Raw genomic sequence first — 20236 nt, 5'->3', positions numbered from 1 at the left:
CTTGCTCATATCGATCTCATGGGAGATTGCAAGGATTCTCGGAACTCAATAAGCAAACTGGGAAGAGCGTCAGGAACTAACAAACTGGAAATTAGGTCAGTGAAGGGCAAGAATTTTAAACAACTTGACTACAAGCAACCAATACCATGCTGCTTGAACAAAAAACTTGTATAAGTGGACAGCTTTAAATACTTTGGGTCCATACGGCAGCTCTATAAAAAAAGATATGATTTGGCCTGACCTGGCGACATGACGAAGCTGATTGGAAAAAACAGTTCTATCAGTTTTCCAATAAAGGGTACTACTAAAGCAGCACAGTCGCGCGTCCGCGCTAGCTAGTCGTGAGTGGTCGATCCTAACCCTAACCACGTATTTATTTGCACACGCGGGTTAGGGTTAGGATCGACCACTCAAGACTAGCTAGCGCGGACGCGCGACTGCGCGTTCGGGACCGTGCTGCTTTAGTAGTACCCAATAAAGTTCAGTGTACAAGTCCCTGGTAACTTTTTTTCTCTTTTGACGTAAGGGGGGGGGGGGGTGATTTTTGACCGTCTTATCGAAGATTAACTGTTTAGAATTGTCATCACACTGGGAATGGATGAGAGTTCTACGGAGACTGCGGAATAACCGTTAACGAAAACACAAAATCATGATATTTACTTTAATTTCATGAAATATAAAGCGAATTTGATATATCTGTGTATATTAAACCGCTCCTCCACCATGCACCATGTATTAATAAATCGTTTCATTCGTGAATTTTCTTTTATAATAAAACAAACCTTGAAAGTTCTAGTGGCAATCAGGAAGTAGTTTTCCTGCCTTCGTAGTCACAGTCGTTTGGCCCAGTAAGAACCAGCCTATATAGAGCAAAGGTAGTTCAGAGGTGACCATCCCGCCTTTTAAGTAGGTTGTGATATGCCAGAGAGATTTATAAACAATGAAGTATTATGTATTAAAATAAAGTAACACGTGGGAGGTGGAAAGACTATCAAATAGGTCAATCTGATTAATTATTCTATAAAGATTTTCATAATCCATGAAACTTCAATATATTAACAGAACATTTTTCTAAATGTTCACCAGACAACTACATTAAAAACAAAAATAAAAAAAAGCAACAGGTGCCTTCAATGAGGTCAGGATTAATTAAAATTGAAGAATGATTCGGGGATGTTTAACAAGTTTCCTTTTGATCAAACTTCTGTTTTTAGATTCTATCTTGTCCTCAAACTTTACAACAACCAACCTGTGTTGTAAATTTGTTTTTAACTACAAAAATAACCACCAACACCATAAGCTTTCAAATATTGCAGGTAAATATTCATATGTGAAGAAATCAGCTGCAAAAAGCTAAAATAGAAATAATTAAAATTAAATTCAACTAGGGTGGCTATTGAGTTTCAGTCATAATAATATCTAGTTAGGTGGAACGAATGTTATATTATCAGATTTAATAAGAATTAAGTTTATGAATTTGTGTTGCAAGATTCCTGATGTGAAACCGTGTGCTGAAACAGATATTGGTATATTTCGGTATGGTCATTTTTTGAGGGGAGGGGCAAACAAGTAACCAACCCGAAATATAAAACTATAACGTTTGTGTGTTGTATTAACTTGATAACATGCAATTTTAATTAAATTAATGATTGTACAAATAAGGAAAAGATGAATCAACTATTCTAAATTCAAGTCTACAACAATATTCTCCCTTCTTTTAATCTGTATCAGTTTGAGTTTAAATAAAATTGGAAGGATTTAAATCAGTGACCTTCTAAAAATAGTGGCCAAATTTCCCTCAAATTACATGAAGGACAAATTGGATAAGATAAAATGAAATAAAATGTTTGAAAATTATGGTCAGAACGGACCAGCTGACAAGGAGTTAAACGAACAATTATTTATACCTTTAAGACGAAGAAAATTGTTAACTACTTACCTCGTCGAGGTTTTTATCCAAATGTAAATATCTTGTAACAGATGTATCCGATTGTTCAGCAAGTGACTCGGCATCAACATTTCCTTGTTCCAGGATGTTGGCAAAATTATCGACAAACCAAACCCAATGGTTTTTCCCTTCGATTCTCATCACTCCCGAAGTTTTATTGAGGCGTAAAGTGACCCCACTAACTGGCTTCAACTTGATGAGGTCTCCTTTCTCTCGATAGGTCTCCTGTGGGTAGAATACTTTCAGAACATTCATCCACCACTTTATGATATCTTTGTAGGTTGAAGTCACAACCAGATATTTCCCCTTGTCGAAAAAATCCAATTCGTGGACTGTCGGTTGCGACCAAATAGAAGCGAGTATCGTTCGCCTTTCCTTCTTTGAAGACATAGCACCTGTTCAGGACCGAGAAAAATCACAATAAAATCTCCTAATTCTGTTATTGAACTAGAAAGTAGTTACACTTTCAAACGGATCGATAAAAACGGATTGGGATTATTAGGCAAGATTTTCATGGGACGGAGGAGGTAGCAGTGTTCGTCTAATAAAGTATGGGCTGACAATGGAAGTGAATTTAGCCTAATATAGTCAACACGAAAATTAAAGACATGGCATTCAACGAAGAAGTGTAAAACTTTACTTCTCGGTTGGCGGGAGGTTACCTTCTTCAAAACTTTTTTAAAAGCTTTCGTCTCAGCTGTCATTACCTTCCACACCTGAACATATGTCTGTCAGCCTACCAAATGATATTTATATCTGCAACAGGTCGTCCACCTTACTCTCTCTTTACAACTCCACAAACGCAATCAATAAAAGTAAATATTATTTTCGAAATCATAGCTTCTTACTTTAACCGAATCAATATACATAAAAAGTTCGATACTTTTTTTTAAGCATAATCATTATTATTATTATTATTCATAATTAATATTATAATTATTTCTGTGAACCCGAGTAGCAACAACAATAAAAGGGAGACGTCGGTTAATGAAAGGTTTCCATAGAGTAATTTGTGGATTAAAACGATCCTGCACACACGCACGCACCTGACCTCAACTGAAATTGTGTCAGAACTTAATTACTAAATTTGTTGATGTTGACTAAACAGTCAAACCTTTGTCTCCGAGTAAATCTCGTGAAGCTGCAATCAACTTTTACCTACTTTAATCGATAGACACCACGATGGAAAGGTTTCGAGGGAACCTGAACAGATATATTACTAATTGTAAAGTCACAGATTTATCGCTCAAACCGTCCCAACATTATCTCTTACACTTTTTGGGTTCCCTTTTAAGAACAAATGTAATTTAAGGTAGGTCTTGTTGCTGTTTCTAGCAGTTGAACTACCATATAAAGGTTTCTTCGTTGACTCGGAGCATGAACACACACATTGTGAGTTAACTTTGTGAGACCAAACTCATTAACTTCCTCTTCGATTGCGCTGGACATTTCCCAACAGTAAAAGGCCGAATACCTCACCATAATCACCGTTTCTTTATTCTTATTCCGTGGAAATTAGAAACACCGTTTTTTAGATTGTACATTTAAAATTTTCCAATTTTTATTAACCTTCCCAACATCTCGTCATATTAGCTAACACACACACACACACACATATTTACATGTATTTATATATATTAATTACTGAAAGCGGGGCATCGTTTTTCGTTATGCTACCATAGTATACTTCCAAGTATATTAAAGGTTTCATAAGTCAACCCTGAACCTGTATGTGTAATATATATATATATATATATATATATATATATATATATATATATATATATATACTGTTGTGTCTGGGGAGAGTCATTTTCTTATCGTGCCTTAAAAAAAATCTTGCAAACCAAATCCAAAAACGAAATATATATATATATATAAATATATATATATATTGTTGTATTTCGGGACGGTCATTATTATTATTATTTTTTTTTTTTGCCAAATAAACACACGCACTATATATTCGTTCTTTACTCTTATTACTGTTCTTATTCTAATTCGTGTCCCTTGTCCGGAAACCTTTCGTCACACATCTGTGACCTCCTCGGCGGCATTTTCCGTTTTCGTATGTGCTCTTCGTACGAAGAACACAATGGAATAAGTAGAGCAAGAGCACACACGAAGACGGAAAGTGTCGCTGAGGATGTCACAGGTGTGTGACGAAAGATTTCCGGACAAGGGACATGAGTTAAAATAGGAACAGTAATAAATGAGGGAAGAACGAATATATAGTGCGTGTGTTTATTTGGCGGAAAAAGAAAATGACCGTCCCGAAATACAATATCTGTCTCAACACACGATTTCACAACAGGAATCTTGCAATACAAATTCATAAACGTATATATATATATATATATATATGCACACACACACACACACACACACTATATATATATATATATATATATATATACATATATATATATATACATATATATATGTGTGTGTGTGTGGAGGCGTGTGGCTTAGTGGTTAGGGTGTCAGCACCATGATCGTAAGATTGTGGTTTCGATTCCTGGACCAGGCGACGTGTTGTGTTCCTGAGCAAAACACTTCATTTCACGTTGCTCCAGTCCACTCAGCTGGCAAAAATGAGTAACGCTGCGATGGACTGGCGTCCCGTCCAGCTGGGGAACACATACGCCATGGAAACCAGGCCCATGAGCCTGGCTAGGCTTTAAAAGGGCGCATTTATATATATATATATATATATATATATGCACATATATATATCCTCACCATCATCATTTAACGTTCAGCCATCTCGTATTCATATATAGATATATTAATGGGGAAGGCCAGTTTATGGGATTACCCTGGGTGCAGTACCTAAAACATGCACAGTGGTGATAACATAACCAACGCTACCACCACCTCCAGTGATGCCAACACCAGCAGCCCCATCTCCAACAACAACAACAACATTGGCAATAACAACAACAGGTGCCCACGGAAAATACATTGGATGTACTGGAAATTCTCTCGAGCAACGTCTCTCCAACCATAGGTCCTCCTTCAGATTTCTGGAAAGGAGATACATAACATCACTGGCCAGTCACATCTGGCAACTAAGAGACAATGGGATCCTCTGCTCAATCTCATGGAAAATCCTTGAACCCCAGGCCCTTACATTAATGGAACGAAACATTGCAAGTTATGCATAGCTGAATGCACAAGAATCCTAAAAGACTAACTCAAACTAGGGAGTATCCTTAACTCCTGAATAGAGATTTTCAGGACATGTTTGCATTTTAGGAAATTCCTGCTAACTTTTTGGAATCTGCAAGATGGCAGCATAATCAGAAATCGATAGCCAACGGCAAAGAAAGATGATCCCTATTGTGTATCTTCGTAGCGTTTTGGAGACCGCAAGAAGGCAGCATGGCCAGGAATCAATAGCAAAGGAAGATGTTGTTTACTTTCGTAACGAGATTTTTTCCCCCTCCATATTTTGAGGAGGTCTTAGGCCAACAGGTTTTCGGGTTTGATGATATGCCATAATGCTAAACCCTTTATGAATGGGAAACCCAGGGTAATCCCATAAAATGGCCTTCCCCATTAAAATATACATTGCTCTACATCTTAGAGTGTGCTTCTTCTCCAGATTTGTTTTCTACAAACAATATATATATAAAAGCCAGCTGGAGGAGATGTCCTCCTGGGGCTAAAAGCAACAGTAACATCCACCCCTAGGGGTCAGCCACATTTAAGTGGCAATATACTTCACTTTATCGTGCAGTTACTGTTAATACCTCATTTAGAGAATTATATATATATATATATATATATATATATATATATATATATATATATATATATATATATGTATATATAAGTTCAAAAAAGAAAAACGACAAAAAAACAATGTGAGGACGTGATACAGATTGTGTTACTGGATGCTCGGGAAAGGAAAGAAAGAGAAATTGACGTTTCGAGCGGAGCTGACGTACCTGGTAATTCCCAGGAAAGCAGGGCTTATCCCTTGGTCCCATTCTCATAATTGTTTTGCTAATCCAGTAACACTAATACAAAGTATGTAGCCCTTAAAACAGTTTTTTTCACAGGATCTTGTTTTAGGAATTCCCAATAAGCTATGAATACCCAAATTGTGAAGTCAGTTATGTAATAACATGAAATTAGTTACCTAATAGTAAGAATCCAAATAAAGTAGCCTCGAAAAGAGCTTTAATGCGTTCCCAGAGTATATAGAACATAGGAGGAAATATTAATAAGGTATGTATACTAAAATCGTGAAACATGTGACATAATAACAGGCTTATCAGGTATGAGAATAACAATTTAAAGTAAATAACTCTGAAAAGGGCTTTTGTGCATTCCCAGAGAATATTACTTTGTTGCCAGTGCCACTGGACTGGCTCCAGTGCAGGTGGCACATAAAATATACCATTTTGAGCGTGGCCGTTGCCAGTACCGCCTGACTGGCCTTCGTGCCGGTGGCACGTAAAAGCACCCACTATACTCTTGGAGTGGTTGGCGTTAGGAAGGGCATCCAGCTGTTGAAACTCTGCCAAATCAGATTGGAGCCTGGTGCAGCCATCTAGCTTCAGCAGTCCTCAGTCAAATCGTCCAACCCATGCTAGCATGGAAAGCGGACGTTAAACAATGATGATGATGATGATGATGATATAAGGATCTTTTCCAAGGGTGAATAGGTTACTTCCCTTAGCTTTTAAAATAAAATATATTAGATATATATAAGGATCCCTTCCATGTTGAGTCTGAGGCCATGTGGGAAGATGAATGGAGGCATAACATTGCCATCACTAGTGATCACTCCAAACACCATGATGTTGACTGGATGTTTGGTTTTTATCACTCTTGGTACATGTTTTGGGGACACAGCAAACCAACAGTTGTTCCGTGTTCACCACCTGTTCGTATTGGAGCTTCTGGTGCAAATGTGAAGCAGTACAGCATGTCATTTCTAAATTTCTGGCAGAGTGAATTGCATCATGGTGCTGTTTTTCTCACAGACAGTACCCAGATCATTATTCATTGCCAGATCAGATTGGAGCCTGGTGATTCCCCCTGGCTTACCAGTCCCCAGTCAAACCGTCCAACCCATGCCAGCATAGAAAACGGACGTTAAACGATGATAATGATGACGACTGACATCGTATTCATCCCACAAATGATGGGAAAGTCTTCCAAAAACACTTGTAGCCTTAGCTATCCTAATATTGATTTCATCATCAAGAGAACTCTTAAAGTTTACTGTATTTCCAAGATATTTAAATGATGTGACCCTTTTGAGTGGCTTGTTGTTTATCCTCATGTTTGAGTCTTGAGTATGTCTTGCCCCAGGCCTTGGTTGGAATGAAACTTCAGTCTTCTTGATGCTGGTAGTCAGTCCAAATGCATGAGCTTCCACGGCAAACTTGTCAAACATTTCCTGAATTTTCTCAAATGTGTGAGAAATCAAAGCACAAACATCAGCAAACAGAAGGTCTCGCAGGATCTCTTTCTTGGTCTTTCTCTTTGATCTGAAACTTTGCCCTCTCAGGTATAACAGACCTCCTTCTGTCCACAAATTTCCCATTTCTTCTATTGTCAATATTAGATGTTGAGCTAGGAATCTTTTTTTGCATTAAGATATGATGCATTTGATATATATTGGGTCATCCCATAAATAATGTTTTTATTTTTATACTTCTTTTATTTCTCAAAATTAAGATAACCAAAGTTCTTTTAAAATCTCTTCTTCATTTTCTACAATGCTCTTCAATCTATCTGATAGACTTGCAAGGCCCCTCTTCCAAAATTCACTTGTCCGTGATGAAAAATACTCCTCCAGTACTGTTCTGACCTCATCTACAGAATTCATATTTTTTCCGTCCAAATGATTTTGAAGACTACAGAATAAATGATAATCAGGTGGAGCAATGTCCAGCGAATATGGTGGGTGGGGCATCGTTTCCCATTCAAACTGCTCCAGCCTTTGGAATGTCATTCTCGTATGTGGCTGAACATTATCCTGATGGAAGAACACCTTCCGTAATGAAACCAAAGATGGTCGTTTTTCTTCTAGCGCTGACTTAAGCCACTCAAGCTGTTCGCAGTAGATCTCCTTTGTTATCATTTGGTTTGGGTTTAAAAGTTCAAAGTAGACTAAACCTTTCATATGCCACCAAACAGATAACAACACCCTACATGGGTGAAGACCTTCTTTAGCCTGGGGTGCCAGTGTTTCTCCTTTTCCTACCCACTGTCTTTTGTGGTTGACATTTTCCTAGAGAACCCATTTCTCGTCACTAGTCACTATTTGGTCCAAAAAAGGTTCATTTGTGAGATGTGACAGCAAAGAAGAGCTCATATTCAGTCTCTGCACACGATTAGTATTGGAAAGTTTGTGAGGAAACCATTGATCCAATTTGCTGACTTTTCCGATGGCACTCAGATGTCAATGAATGGTTGACTGACTAAATCCAAGCTTCTCTGCTAGTTCCTCAACAGTTATGATGGGATTTTGTTCCACCAGGGTTTGCAGGATGTCCTTTCAGGACAAGTCTCATCTTCTAGGCTATAGTTTCCAGCTCAGAATTTCTGGAACCACCATTGACACTGGCTTACGCTTATTGTCCGATCACCATATACTGCATTAACATTCCTCGTATTTTCTGGCAAAATATGCTGAATATGCTTCTTTGTCACTTCCATTATAGCTTTGAAAAAATAACTGTTAAAAATCGGACTGCACTCTTCAAAACTTGCACTAAGAATAAGGACAAGGTAAAATTACTACCTGCTTTTATAGCAAATTGATGTAGGTAGTTTATCCCATCCCCCCTCCAACTTTTAGTTCATGCAAATGAAAAAACTGCAATATTTATGGGATGACCCAATACTTGGTTTCCCTACTTAAATTAGATATTTCAGGAGCATTGCTATCTCAGAAGGTAAGGAGTTGTGATTTTAAAAAAGAATAAAATGTTGGAAAATCATATTTCTTATGATTGTATCTACATTATTCTATATGTTGGACTATATTGTCCTTTATTTTATATAACAATAGAGGTGGGTGGTCTGAGAGAAATTTAGCTGTTGTTTCTAACATGTTAAGCAACCACACTGAGGCCTCCCTCATCTCATCTGCTGGTTGTTGGTCAGCATAAATCCATGCATGAACAAAATGAATGGTGGAATATAAAAACCTCTGGAAGGTTTGTGTTGAGCAGGTATGGGTAGTACAAAAACCAGGAGGGAAAGGGTGGAATTTTAAATAAACTTGAAATTTTGAAATTTTTTTCAGAATCATCATCATCATCATCATCATCATCATCATCGTTTAACGTCCGCTTTCCATGCTAGCATGGGTTGGACGATTTGACTGAGGACTGGTGAAACCGGATGGCAACACCAGGCTCCAGTCTGATTTGGCAGAGTTTCTACAGCTGGATGCCCTTCCTAACGCCAACCACTCAGAGAGTGTAGTGGGTGCTTTTACGTGTCACCCGCACGAAAACGGCCACGCTCGAAATGGTGTCTTTTATGTGCCACCCGCACAAGCCAGTCCAGGGGCACTGGCAACGATCTCGCTCGAAAATCCTACAGGAGCCAGTCAGGCAGTACTGGCAACGGCCACGCTCAAAATGGTGCATCTCATGTGCCACCCGCACAAGAACCAGTCCAGGGGCACTGGCATCGATCTTACTTGGCTTGCCGGGTCTTCTCACGCACAGCACATTTCCAAAGGTCTCGGTCAGTAGTCATCGCCTCGGTGAGGCCCAATGTACGAAGGTCTTGCCTCACCACCTCAGCCCAGGTCTTCCTGGGCCTACCTCTTCCACGGGTTCCCTCAACTGTTAGGGTGTGGCACTTTTTCACGCAGCTATCCTCATCCATTCTCACCACATGTCCATACCAGCGCAATCGTCTCTCTTGCACGCCACAACTGATGCTTCTAATGTTCAGCTTTTCTCTCAAGATACTTACACTCTGACGGGTATTCACATTGACATTACACATCCAACGGAGCATACTGGCTTCATTCCTTGCGAGCTTACGTATGTCCTCAGCAGTTACAGCCCATGTTTCACTGCCATGTAGCATGGCTGTTCGTACGCATGCGTCATACAGTCTGCCTTTTACTCTGAGTGAGAGTCCCTTTGTCGCCAGCAGGGGTAAGAGCTCTCTAAACTTTGCCCAGGCTATTCTTATTCTAGCAGCTACACTTTCAGCGCACCCACCCCCACTACTAACTTGGTCGCCCAGATAGCGGAAGCTATCGACTACCTCTAGTTTTTCACCCTGGAATGAGATAGAAGTTGTTTCCTGTTTGTTTACAGTCTTTATTGCACCTGAACATCTGCCACAAACAAAAACTAACTTGCTAGTTAACCTGCCTTTAATGTTGCTGCACCTCTTGTGTCCATAGCTTGCACCGGGTACATCTTATAGAGTTACTACCTACTCCTTTTCTACATACTGAGCAAGGCAATCATAATCTCCATATTTTTAAACACAGAATTTATTTATCTATTGACAAAATCGTAATGTCTCTTGTTGAAAGGAATCCCCAAAAATTTAAAAAAAAAAAAAAAAAGTCATGTGTAATGTGACTGTGACACATCCACTGAAATTATAATTACTGATATTTAATTTTCTCTTATTTATTTATGAGATCATTTAGCTACTGATAAAAATTACACCTTGACCTGCAGCCCCTCAAAAGTAGCCCTGCTGTTAAAATGAACCTTTGAACTTTAGCCTAAAACTCTTTACATGAAAAATACACTTTGATATATAGGTCCTATATTATAGGGTAATGATCAAAGGTGTTCCAGATATGACCTCACTGTCTGCTTTTTCAGTACAGTATATCTAAAACTGCAATATCTAACATGTTCTCTCTTTTGTAGAATGGTAGTATGATATGAAAGCCATTTGGCATCTATTTCTAGTAGTCAACTGAATGAGGCCAACCCTCGTTAGCCTGGTAACATGATGTGTGCTGGTGTGGTGTAGTCTTGTCATGTGTGGTTGAGTGCTGTGTATAGTATGGTCTCTACTGAAAAAGCAAACAGTGAGGTCATGTAGTGTGGTGTGGGATAATAAGGCCTGGTGTTGCTTATAGTGTGACCTTATGTGGTTTAAGGCCTTAGAAAATCCATATTTTAATGCTTGAGCAACTTAAAAACGTGTAATTCACAATTCTCTTATATTCAACAAGGAAAACCATATTTTTCTATTTTTTGTTTTGTAAACATTTAACTTTGAAGTTAGACTTTTCTTGAGGATTACTCAGGTAATTTGTTATTTGAACAGTGTATATTACGAAATTAAAGAGTTTAAAAAAAAAAAACCTTGTATTCAAAGATTGAACGGTTTTGATCTGGATTCCAGAGTTGTGTCACTTCACTACATTTATTGTTAGGCTTCTCTCTGTACAACATCATCGTCATTTGATGTCTGTTTTCCATGCTGGCATGGGTAGAACGGATTGACAGGAGCCTAGGCTCCAGTTGTCTGTTTTGGCAAAGTTTCTACGGCTGGATACTCTTCCTAACACCAAATACTTTACAGATGTGTTGGGTGCTTTTACGTGACATGGCTACGAGTGCTTTTTACATTGTACTGGTACGACAGGAGCACTTTTATTAATTTCTTTGAACCATCATTGTCAAATTATATGAAATAAAGAGGCTAGGCTGAAAAAGAGGGTGAATAACGTTATCTACTAATACTGAAAGATAGCCATAAAATTCTTGGCAACACAAAACATTTTTCTATATAAAATATTACTGTTTATTTCATAAAAATGTTTTCAGCAAATTCATCTTTGGGGTAAAATAGTAACATTGACTTTATCACTTATTATTTTTAGCCTAAAGATAAAAGATATTTTGCTGCATATTCAAATGTTCTAAACATGAAATGGGCTGAAGAAAACTTATACATCAGGGATTATGGAACTCTAGAATTATTGTCATTTGTAGTTTATAAGGCATAACTACAGGGTTTGACCCCCCAGACTTTGGGAGGGTTTTCTTATGACGGCTTCTCTTCACTGTCTAGAAATCTACGGATGCACATACGCACATAATAGAGAAAAATGAAACAATTATGGACGACTTGCTCCGAAACACCACCGAGTGGGGAACGCTTCTCAAAAATAACCTGCAGTTGTTTCCTTCAAAATTCCTACATGCTCGAAATGTACATACATCAAGGTATATTTGTAGAAAATTTCACGAAAAAATATTAATTTTCCTGGAAGTTAAGAAGAATTTAAGTGGACTCTGTTGGAATTTCCGAAAATTGTCCCCCACCCTCATTCCAAAACACTTTCACCGGAAATTTTTCTATATTCGGATTCTACATAGTAAATACTATATGCATAGAAAATTTCATTAAAAAATATTCATTTTTCTGAAAGTTATGACCTCCCAAAGTCTGGGGGGGTAAAACCCTGTAGTTATGCCGTTTATAATAGCAGTGTAGTAATTTTAGCCGAGTGAAGATACTGTAACGATTAAACTTATAAAAGGTCTGAAACAAAACTTGATTATGCTTAATTATATCTTTTAAATAATTAGTCATTTTAAATGTAATTAACTGCAGAGCAGACCGGAAGTGGAAGCGAAGGAAGTCAAGTGTCAATATAAAACCCACGTGGTGTTTGTGTCTTTATTTATTTGGAAGTTTCGGTGTTTATTTACGTTTTGGATTTTATTTAAGTTTCTCACCGAAGAAGAAGTATTTAAATGAATGCAGCAAAACATATTCCACTCTAAACAATCTCTATTATTCTCTGTCATCGCAGAACGTCACTAATTGCCTCGGATTCCGTTGTTTTATTTGTTTGTAAGTTTATTTACCTCAGATAATTTTATGTAAAAATTGGACAGACACAAAAGACTGTTATAAAATATATATTTTGTTTGTATTTATTTAATGTAATTCTTTCCTTGTGTGTTAATGAATCTGACTTCAATCTCAGCCTTTTATTTTTAGTTTAACCAAAAATGACGGTGATAAATGTTAAAACATTCAATGAAAACCATTCACTGTTTATGTGTGTGTGGATTTTAATTGATAAAGTTAAACACTAGACTTCAAAACAGATGGTATGTGTCAAAATCTATCAATCTATGAAGTTAATCAGGTTAACCCATAAAGCGCTGGGATTTGCACTTACATAGCATGAACTGAGACTACCATAGTTAAAATATCTTTTTAGTATAATAATTGAGGCAAGATTTGCATAATCTGAAATATCATTAGTTGAACTATTTGTCCTCTTGCATTCCTGGTTGTATCGGAGCTTTTCAGTGACATTAGACCCCCAACAAACCCCCTTAAATTAAATGCATCTATTGGGGCCCGTCGAACTGTGCCTGACTGTCACGATCGTGGCCTGTCGTGCTTTATGTGCTAATTCCCGAAAGAATTCAGATTGCTGGTTCCTGTAAACATTAAATGATAACAAATGAAATGAATTAGGTTGGACGTCCAAATAACCAAGAAAACGTTCGTTTTATGTCTTGAATCCCGTTTATTGAACTTAAAATGTTAAACAGAATTTATAAAAAATCTGCAACGACACCCAGCCGGCTTAAAAGCAGTGATACATTGGAGGAGGACAACACTTTGGTGCCCCATTTTTTATTTTGTTTCCGCAGAACTTTCTAAAAATTTCACACTTCTTTATGAAAAATTTGCTGAGAGATATTGATAAAATTATTGTCATGAGATAAATAATTTACGAAGTTCTACGCGCAGGAGTAGCTGTGTGGTAAGTAGCTTGTTTATCAACCCCATGGTTCCGGGTTCAGTCCCACTGCGTGGCACCTTGGGCTAGTGTCTTCTACTATAACCTTGGGCCGACCAAAGCCTTGTGAGTGGATTTTGTAGACGGAAACTCAAAGAAGCCCGTTGTATATATATATATATATTTTTTTTTTTTGCTTATTCGTAATCTCAGACATTTAAAACGTAGGAATCCGAAAATTTTTTTTGCAAAAGATGTATTTTTCAAGGAGAGGTGCGTAACTGCATTAGCCCCTTAGTCCCATATATATACGACATTGGCAAACCTCTTCCTTTCTGTTTCTGCCCTAGCTAGATAAACCTAATGTCTAGCCTCTCTTTTTACCTTCCGATATGATTTTTTGCTACCCCCTCTTTTCCATTCTCTCCAGACCTATCTATTCTCTTTTATGGACTGGTCTTATAATAATAATAATTATTATTATTATGAGTACCTACATTATTATTATTATTGCTGTTGCCATTAATGATATACTGTCCATGTGTACAATTGCTATTATTACTATTATACTTGCTGTTGTCACTAATAGTAGTATTACCGACAGTATTGGTGTTATTAATGTTATTAGGGTAGAGACGGACTATATGTAATCTGAACCTTTCCCCCCCCTTATTAATTAATTTTTTTTTACGGAATCCCACGTTTTAGGCTATGGAGATTCCGATTCTGAAAAAAAAAATTTTGAAACATTTCACCCCCCCCCCAAGCAGGCTATTTACATGCTAGAAATAACAGCCAAATCTCACAAAACTAGTGTTAGGGTTAGGGTTAATTTTTTTCACCACATTTGAAGCAACTGGATTCATAGTTGACTGGGGATAACGTTACTAGACAAGTGAGAAATAAGAGCAGACTCATGCGAATTTTTTATTACCCACAAGGGGCGACATAGAGGGGGAGCAGACTCATGCACTTCAGTATCTGAAGCAAAGTTTCAATATATGAACATGTCATGCTCTCAGCACTAGATTTTTTTACACAATAATATAGTAACTGGATGTGAGTGTTGTTTTATTGTGATAAAATACCCCTAAGAGGAAATTGCTTTCCATTATTAATTTGACTCTATCAAGAGACATCTTGTTCTACTTTAGCAAATTAGATGTGAAAAAAGCGAATTAAAGAGTGAAATTAAAATATTATGAGGAATAATTAGTCTGTCATTATATATTTTTAGATAATGATGAAGCCATTGGTTCAAAAGATTTAGATCAAATGTAACTATGAATTAATCCCTATTAGATTTGAAGGAAGAGATTACGTATTGATTTCTATAATCTATAAGTCCCATCTAGACTGAGGGTGATGTGGTTGAATGATGCTGTAGACAAGGCCATTAGGGCAAAGAAACAGGTCTGGAAGGACAGGAAGTGTGGGGATAGCAGGGAATTGTGTCAGATAGCCAGAAAGGAAGCTAGGAGGTAGGTATAGTTAACCAGAGAAGTAGCAGAAAAGAAGTTTGCCAATGTTCTGTGACGTGAGGATCAGACACTTAAAGTGTTTTGGATTGCAAGACAATGTGTGAGAGAAAATCGTGATGCCAAAGGAGAGAAATATGTCTGCATGGATGATGATTCCCTTGCATTTAATGATTCTGCAGAGAAAGAGGCTTGGAAATACCATTATGAAATGCTGCTAAACGAAGAGAAAGAATGGGAGGAGAGTCTGCCAAATGTTAGCCCAACTGAGGGACCAGCTACTCGAATTGACCGTAGCTTAATAAATAAAGCAATTAGGAATAGGAAGATAGGAAAATCCCCCAGCCCTTCGGGAATCACATTTGAGATGCTTAAAATATTTGGCAGTGTAGGTTATGGTCTAGTCACCTGTATAGTTAACCAGGTGGTACACAAAGGAATCATACCTAATGACTGGTGTAGCAGCACCATAGTCAATTGCTGCAAAGGTAAAGGAGACATCTTAGATGGAAATAATTACAGAAGTATCAAATTGTTGGATCAGTTGATGAAAGTCATGGAGAGGGTTATAGCCCAACTAATTAGGGAGAGAGTTAGTTTAGATGAGTTGCAGTTTGGGTTTGTGCCAGGGAAAAGCACCACTGATGCTATATTTCAGGTAAGGAAGCTGCAGAAGTAGTCAACGATAAACCTCTTGGCTGTCCTTTACATGGAGAAAGCCTTCGACAGGGTCCCTGCTCCCTTATCTGGTGGTTAGTGCAGAAACTAGGGATAGATGAGTGGTTGGTGGGAGCTGTACAAGCCTTATATGGAGATGCTGTCAGTAAGGCGAGGGTTGGCAACAAGTATGGCAAAGAATTCTGGGTAGGGGTAGGGGTTCACCAAGGATCAGTCCTCAGTCCCCTCTTGTTCAGCTTAGTTCCCAAGGCAATAACAGGAATTTAAGACAAGGCTGTCCCTGGGAGCTCCTCTATGCTGATGACCTTGTTCTTATAGTTGAATCAGTACCAGAACTAGAGAAGAAGTTTCAGGTGTGGAAGCGAGGCCTAGAATCGAAGGGCGTTAGATTCAACCTAGCTAAAATCAAAGTGTCATTAAGTAGGAAAGCAAACACAAATCTCCTCAGGTAGATGGCCCTGCTCGATCTGTAGGAAAGGCATAGGTAGAAATTCCATAAGATAATAATAATGAAATTATTGTATACAGTGCTCAGGTTCACTACAACTTGTTAAAAGTGTGCATAAGGCATATGCAGTATTGTACAAATGACTGGAAAGTGAACAGTGTATGAGTCAGATACATGCAGCAACTCTGAGGATATCAAAAAGTTATGTGTCTTGATGATAATTTGTGGGGGGGGGGGGGGGCGGTAAACAACTCCAAGTAGAATACTTCCTGTTGAGATTGGTTCAAATCATCACAACGAATTGCCGATAGGTTTGAACGAACGTAGACCATCACACCCCGACCATGGTGATTAATGCGGCCTTTGCGGAACAGGTTGTCGCTGGCTATACTGAAAACCCCATCACAGAGTGCAGAATGTGCCCATGTTTCCATGACTGTGATGAAATCTGGGTTGATACTTTTGATGTAAGAGTCAAAAAGATGTACCTTGTATAAATTACAGGCATTGAAGGACAACAGTTTGTATCTGTATTTCAGATGATGATGATGATATGCAGGGGATGGCTGATTGATCTTGTTTAGTTTCCCATGATTTTTGTATTGCCCGTTATTGTGGGTGCAGTATGCTCAGACCAACTGATATCCCTTATGTACCCGGTGTAAGTTATGGACACATAAAAGGTGCAGCAATATCAGAGGAAGGTTAATAGTGAAATTAGTTTTTGTGTGTGAGAGGTGTACAGGTACAATAAGCACCAAAAATGTACAGAAAATAGACTCCATCAAATGCCAGGGGGGAAAGTAGTTGATAGCTTCTATTACCTAGGTGACCAAGTCAGTCGCTGGGGTGGATGCTCTGAGAGCATAGCTGCTAGAATAAGAATATTGGTAACAAAGGGCCTCTCCCTCAGAGTGAAAGACAGATTGTATGATGCCTGTGTGTTGACAGTCATGCTACACGGCAGTGAAACATGGGCTCACATTACACACACACACACACAATACAAATGCTAATACCACAAAAGGCTCCAGCTGAAGCCCCTAACAAAACAAACTGATGCAATGTAATACAAAGAAGAGTTTGTACTCCCCCAACAATGAAAAAAAAAAAAAAAGGAACACACATGCTACACACACCTCAGCAACACAGAGGTGTAGCAGGTGATACAGTAGAAATTTGCCTGAAGCTATTGAATACCGAATAACAACAACAACAATAATAATAATAAAAATCCAAGCTGTAAATACATGGGTGATAGCTTTGCTTTGGTATCAAGCTGGCAAAAGAAAGAACTATAAGCATGGAAGATAGAGAAAATATTGATAGTGAACTTTGCTTGCGAAGACCTATTGAGGCAAGTATAAACAAAGCAAAATCGCTGACACGGCTGATGACAGTACTGCCTGATTGGCACTTGTGCCAGTGGAACGTTAAAACCACATCCGAGTGTGATTGTTGCCAGGGCCACGGACTGGCTCCCATGCCGGTGACATGTGAAAAACAACATTCCAGTGTGGTCGTTGCCAGTGCCACTGGACTGGCTCCCGTGCAGGTAGCACATAAAAACACCTTATGAGCGTGGTCATTGCCAGAATTGTGTGACTGGCCCTTGTTCCAGTGGCACATAAAAGCATCCACTACACTCTCTGAGTGGTTGGCGTTAGGAAGGGCATCCAGCTGTGGAAACTCTGCCAAATTTAGATTGGAGCCTGGTGTTGCCATCCGGTTTCACCAGTCCTCAGTCAAATCGTCCAACCCATGCTAGCATGGAAAGCAGACGTTAAACAATGATGATGATATATATGAAATCGAAATCAAATTTGATGACAGCACTGCTTGACTGGCATCCGTGCTAGTGGAGTGTTAAGAGCACCATCTGAGCAGGGTCGCTGACTGGCTCCCGTGCTGGTGGCATGTAAAATGCACCATTCAAGCGTGATCATTACCAGCATCACCTTACTGGCACTTGTGTCGGTGGGATGTGAAAGACAACATTTGAGCAAGGTCGTTGCCAGTGCTGCTGAACTGGCTCCTGTGCAGGTGGCACATAAAAAACACCTTTTGAGCATTGCTGTTGCCAGTCCTGCCTGACTAGCCCTCATGCCAGTGGCATGTAAAAGCACCCACTACACTCTCGGAGTGGTTGGCACTAGGAAGGGCATCCAGATGTAGAAACTCTGCCAGATCAGATTGGAGCCTGGTGCAGCCATCTGGATCGCCAGTCCTCAGTCAAACCGTCCAACCCATGCCAGCATGGAAAGCAGACGTTAAATGATGATGATGACGATAGGACAATGTGGTAAAAACGATCCATTGGGAGCTCCGTGGAAATGATGGCCTACAAAGTGCAAAAATGTGATGTGACCAAACTCCAGAAGAAGTTACAGAGAATGAAAATTTGAAAATCCTGTGGGATGTAATGATTCAGTGTGACCGTCTGATCAGACCTGACATTGTTGTGGTGAACAAAAGGGAAAATACTTGCACGATAATCGACGTAGCATGTCTTGGGGACAACAGGATCAAAGAGAAAGAAGAAGAAGAAAAAATGAATAACTTTGATGACTTGAAGTGGGAAATATGTAGGTTGTGGGCAATGAAGAGAGTGGAGGTGTGATACCAGTAGTAGGTGGCATGATTGGAAGTATCAGCATTCAACTACCAACATGGTTCAAAAAGATTGGTGCAAATGTAAAGATAGAACACCTACGAAAATCATCCTTGCTTGGAACTGCAAGAGTTCTCTGCAGGGTTCTTGAAGCACGATCAGTAAACAAATGTCACTTTAGTTTGCTGGCTGTGGGCAGCTGACACTTTCCATCTTACCCAGTAAAATAAGCTGAGAATTTTCATCAAATAATAATAATGATTTAAGAAGATATCATCCAGCAGATAAAAAGTTCACCTTTGATTTATTGACAACTCATCAAAAATACTTGATAGACAATAATCCAGCTGATTTCTGTAATTAGTTGGGCCTAATTTATGGTAGGTGCTCAGACCACATACATGTGCAATATAATAAGACAAGTTAAAAGGATAATAAGGGTAGACATTTGATGTGTTTCTTATTTGGATAAATATTTTAATATTTAACCCTTTGGCATTCAAATTATTCTGTCAAATGTAATGCTTCTTCGTATTGTTTTTAATTAATCCTGCATTATCTCATAGTTTCAAGATTTCGATGATGCAATAATTTATTTCTAGAATGACATTGTAGGATAGGTGTGAGAGGCTGGATCTGGTCAGTTGTACTTAAAACAAGTAGAATTTTTGGGCCCGATTTGGCCGGTTTAGACATCATCCTTTTAATGGTTATCTGTGTCTTCCTCATAACAGGACAGAAGCATAATGTTGACTCCGCGATTTGAACTTAGTCAAGATGATGATTTCCTCCACATTATAATTGATGCTGTACTTGCTAAGGTAAGTTGTTGGCATTTGTTGTTTTATCAGTCATTGTACTTTTTAAATAATAATGTAATAAGTTCAGAGATCTCCTACCTGGCAGTGAACTATCTCTTCCAACTTTTCTTTGTTTCTCTTTCTCTTGCTTTGTTTTTTCTTTGTCTTTCTTTTTGTATTATATAGTCGATAGCTTCTGTTACTTAGGTGACCAAGTCAGTAGCGGGGGGAGGATGCTCTGAGAGCATAGCTGCTAAAATCAATATCCTGGACAAAATTCAGGGAGCTCCTACCTCTGCTGGTGACAAAGGGCCTCTTGTTCAGAGTGAATGGTAGACTGTATGATGCATGTGTGTGAACAACCATGCTACACGGCAGTGAAACATGGGCTGTGATTGCTGAGGACATGTGTAGGCTTGAAAGAAATGAAGCCAGTATGCTCCAGTGAATGTGTAATGTCAGTGTGCATATATGACAAAGTGTGAGTGCCCTGAGAGAAAAGTTGGACATAAGAAGCATCAAATGTGGTGTGCAAGAGA

At 38.6% G+C, this 20236-nt stretch overlaps 2 protein-coding genes across 5 annotated transcripts in view; one reads left to right on the top strand and one right to left on the bottom strand.

The window, feature by feature from the left end:
• Positions 1–10040, bottom strand: part of LOC106874202 (uncharacterized) — a 41110-nt gene extending 31070 nt beyond the window's left edge. Inside the window, exons 1-2 of the mRNA XM_089348458.1 lie at positions 9905–10040; positions 1940–2343 (exon numbers count right to left, since the gene is read on the bottom strand). Coding sequence (XP_089204584.1) covers positions 1940–2338 — 399 coding nt within the window. The 5' untranslated portion in view covers positions 2339–2343; positions 9905–10040. The remainder of the gene's footprint in view (positions 1–1939; positions 2344–9904) is intronic.
• Positions 3051–20236, top strand: part of LOC106874200 (protein SHQ1 homolog) — a 49366-nt gene continuing 32180 nt past the window's right edge. Inside the window, exons 1-2 of one of the 4 annotated variants that reach the window (XM_052978435.2) lie at positions 3051–3260; positions 19632–19718. In XM_052978435.2, the coding sequence (XP_052834395.1) occupies positions 19644–19718 (75 nt within the window). In that variant the 5' untranslated portion in view covers positions 3051–3260; positions 19632–19643. Of the gene's footprint in view, positions 3261–10073; positions 10093–12010; positions 13707–19631; positions 19719–20236 lie in introns of those variants that run through there. The other 3 variants (XM_089348433.1, XM_014921856.3, XM_052978433.2) reach the window with 3 other exon arrangements.

The sequence above is a fragment of the Octopus bimaculoides genome, chromosome 1, assembly GCF_046866305.1.
Source record: "Octopus bimaculoides isolate indiv1 chromosome 1, ASM4686630v1, whole genome shotgun sequence".
In the NCBI taxonomy this organism is placed as follows: Eukaryota; Metazoa; Mollusca; class Cephalopoda; order Octopoda; family Octopodidae; genus Octopus; species Octopus bimaculoides.
The sequence above is the reverse complement of the archived record's forward strand: the minus strand, read 5'-3'. Positions and strand labels throughout refer to the sequence as shown.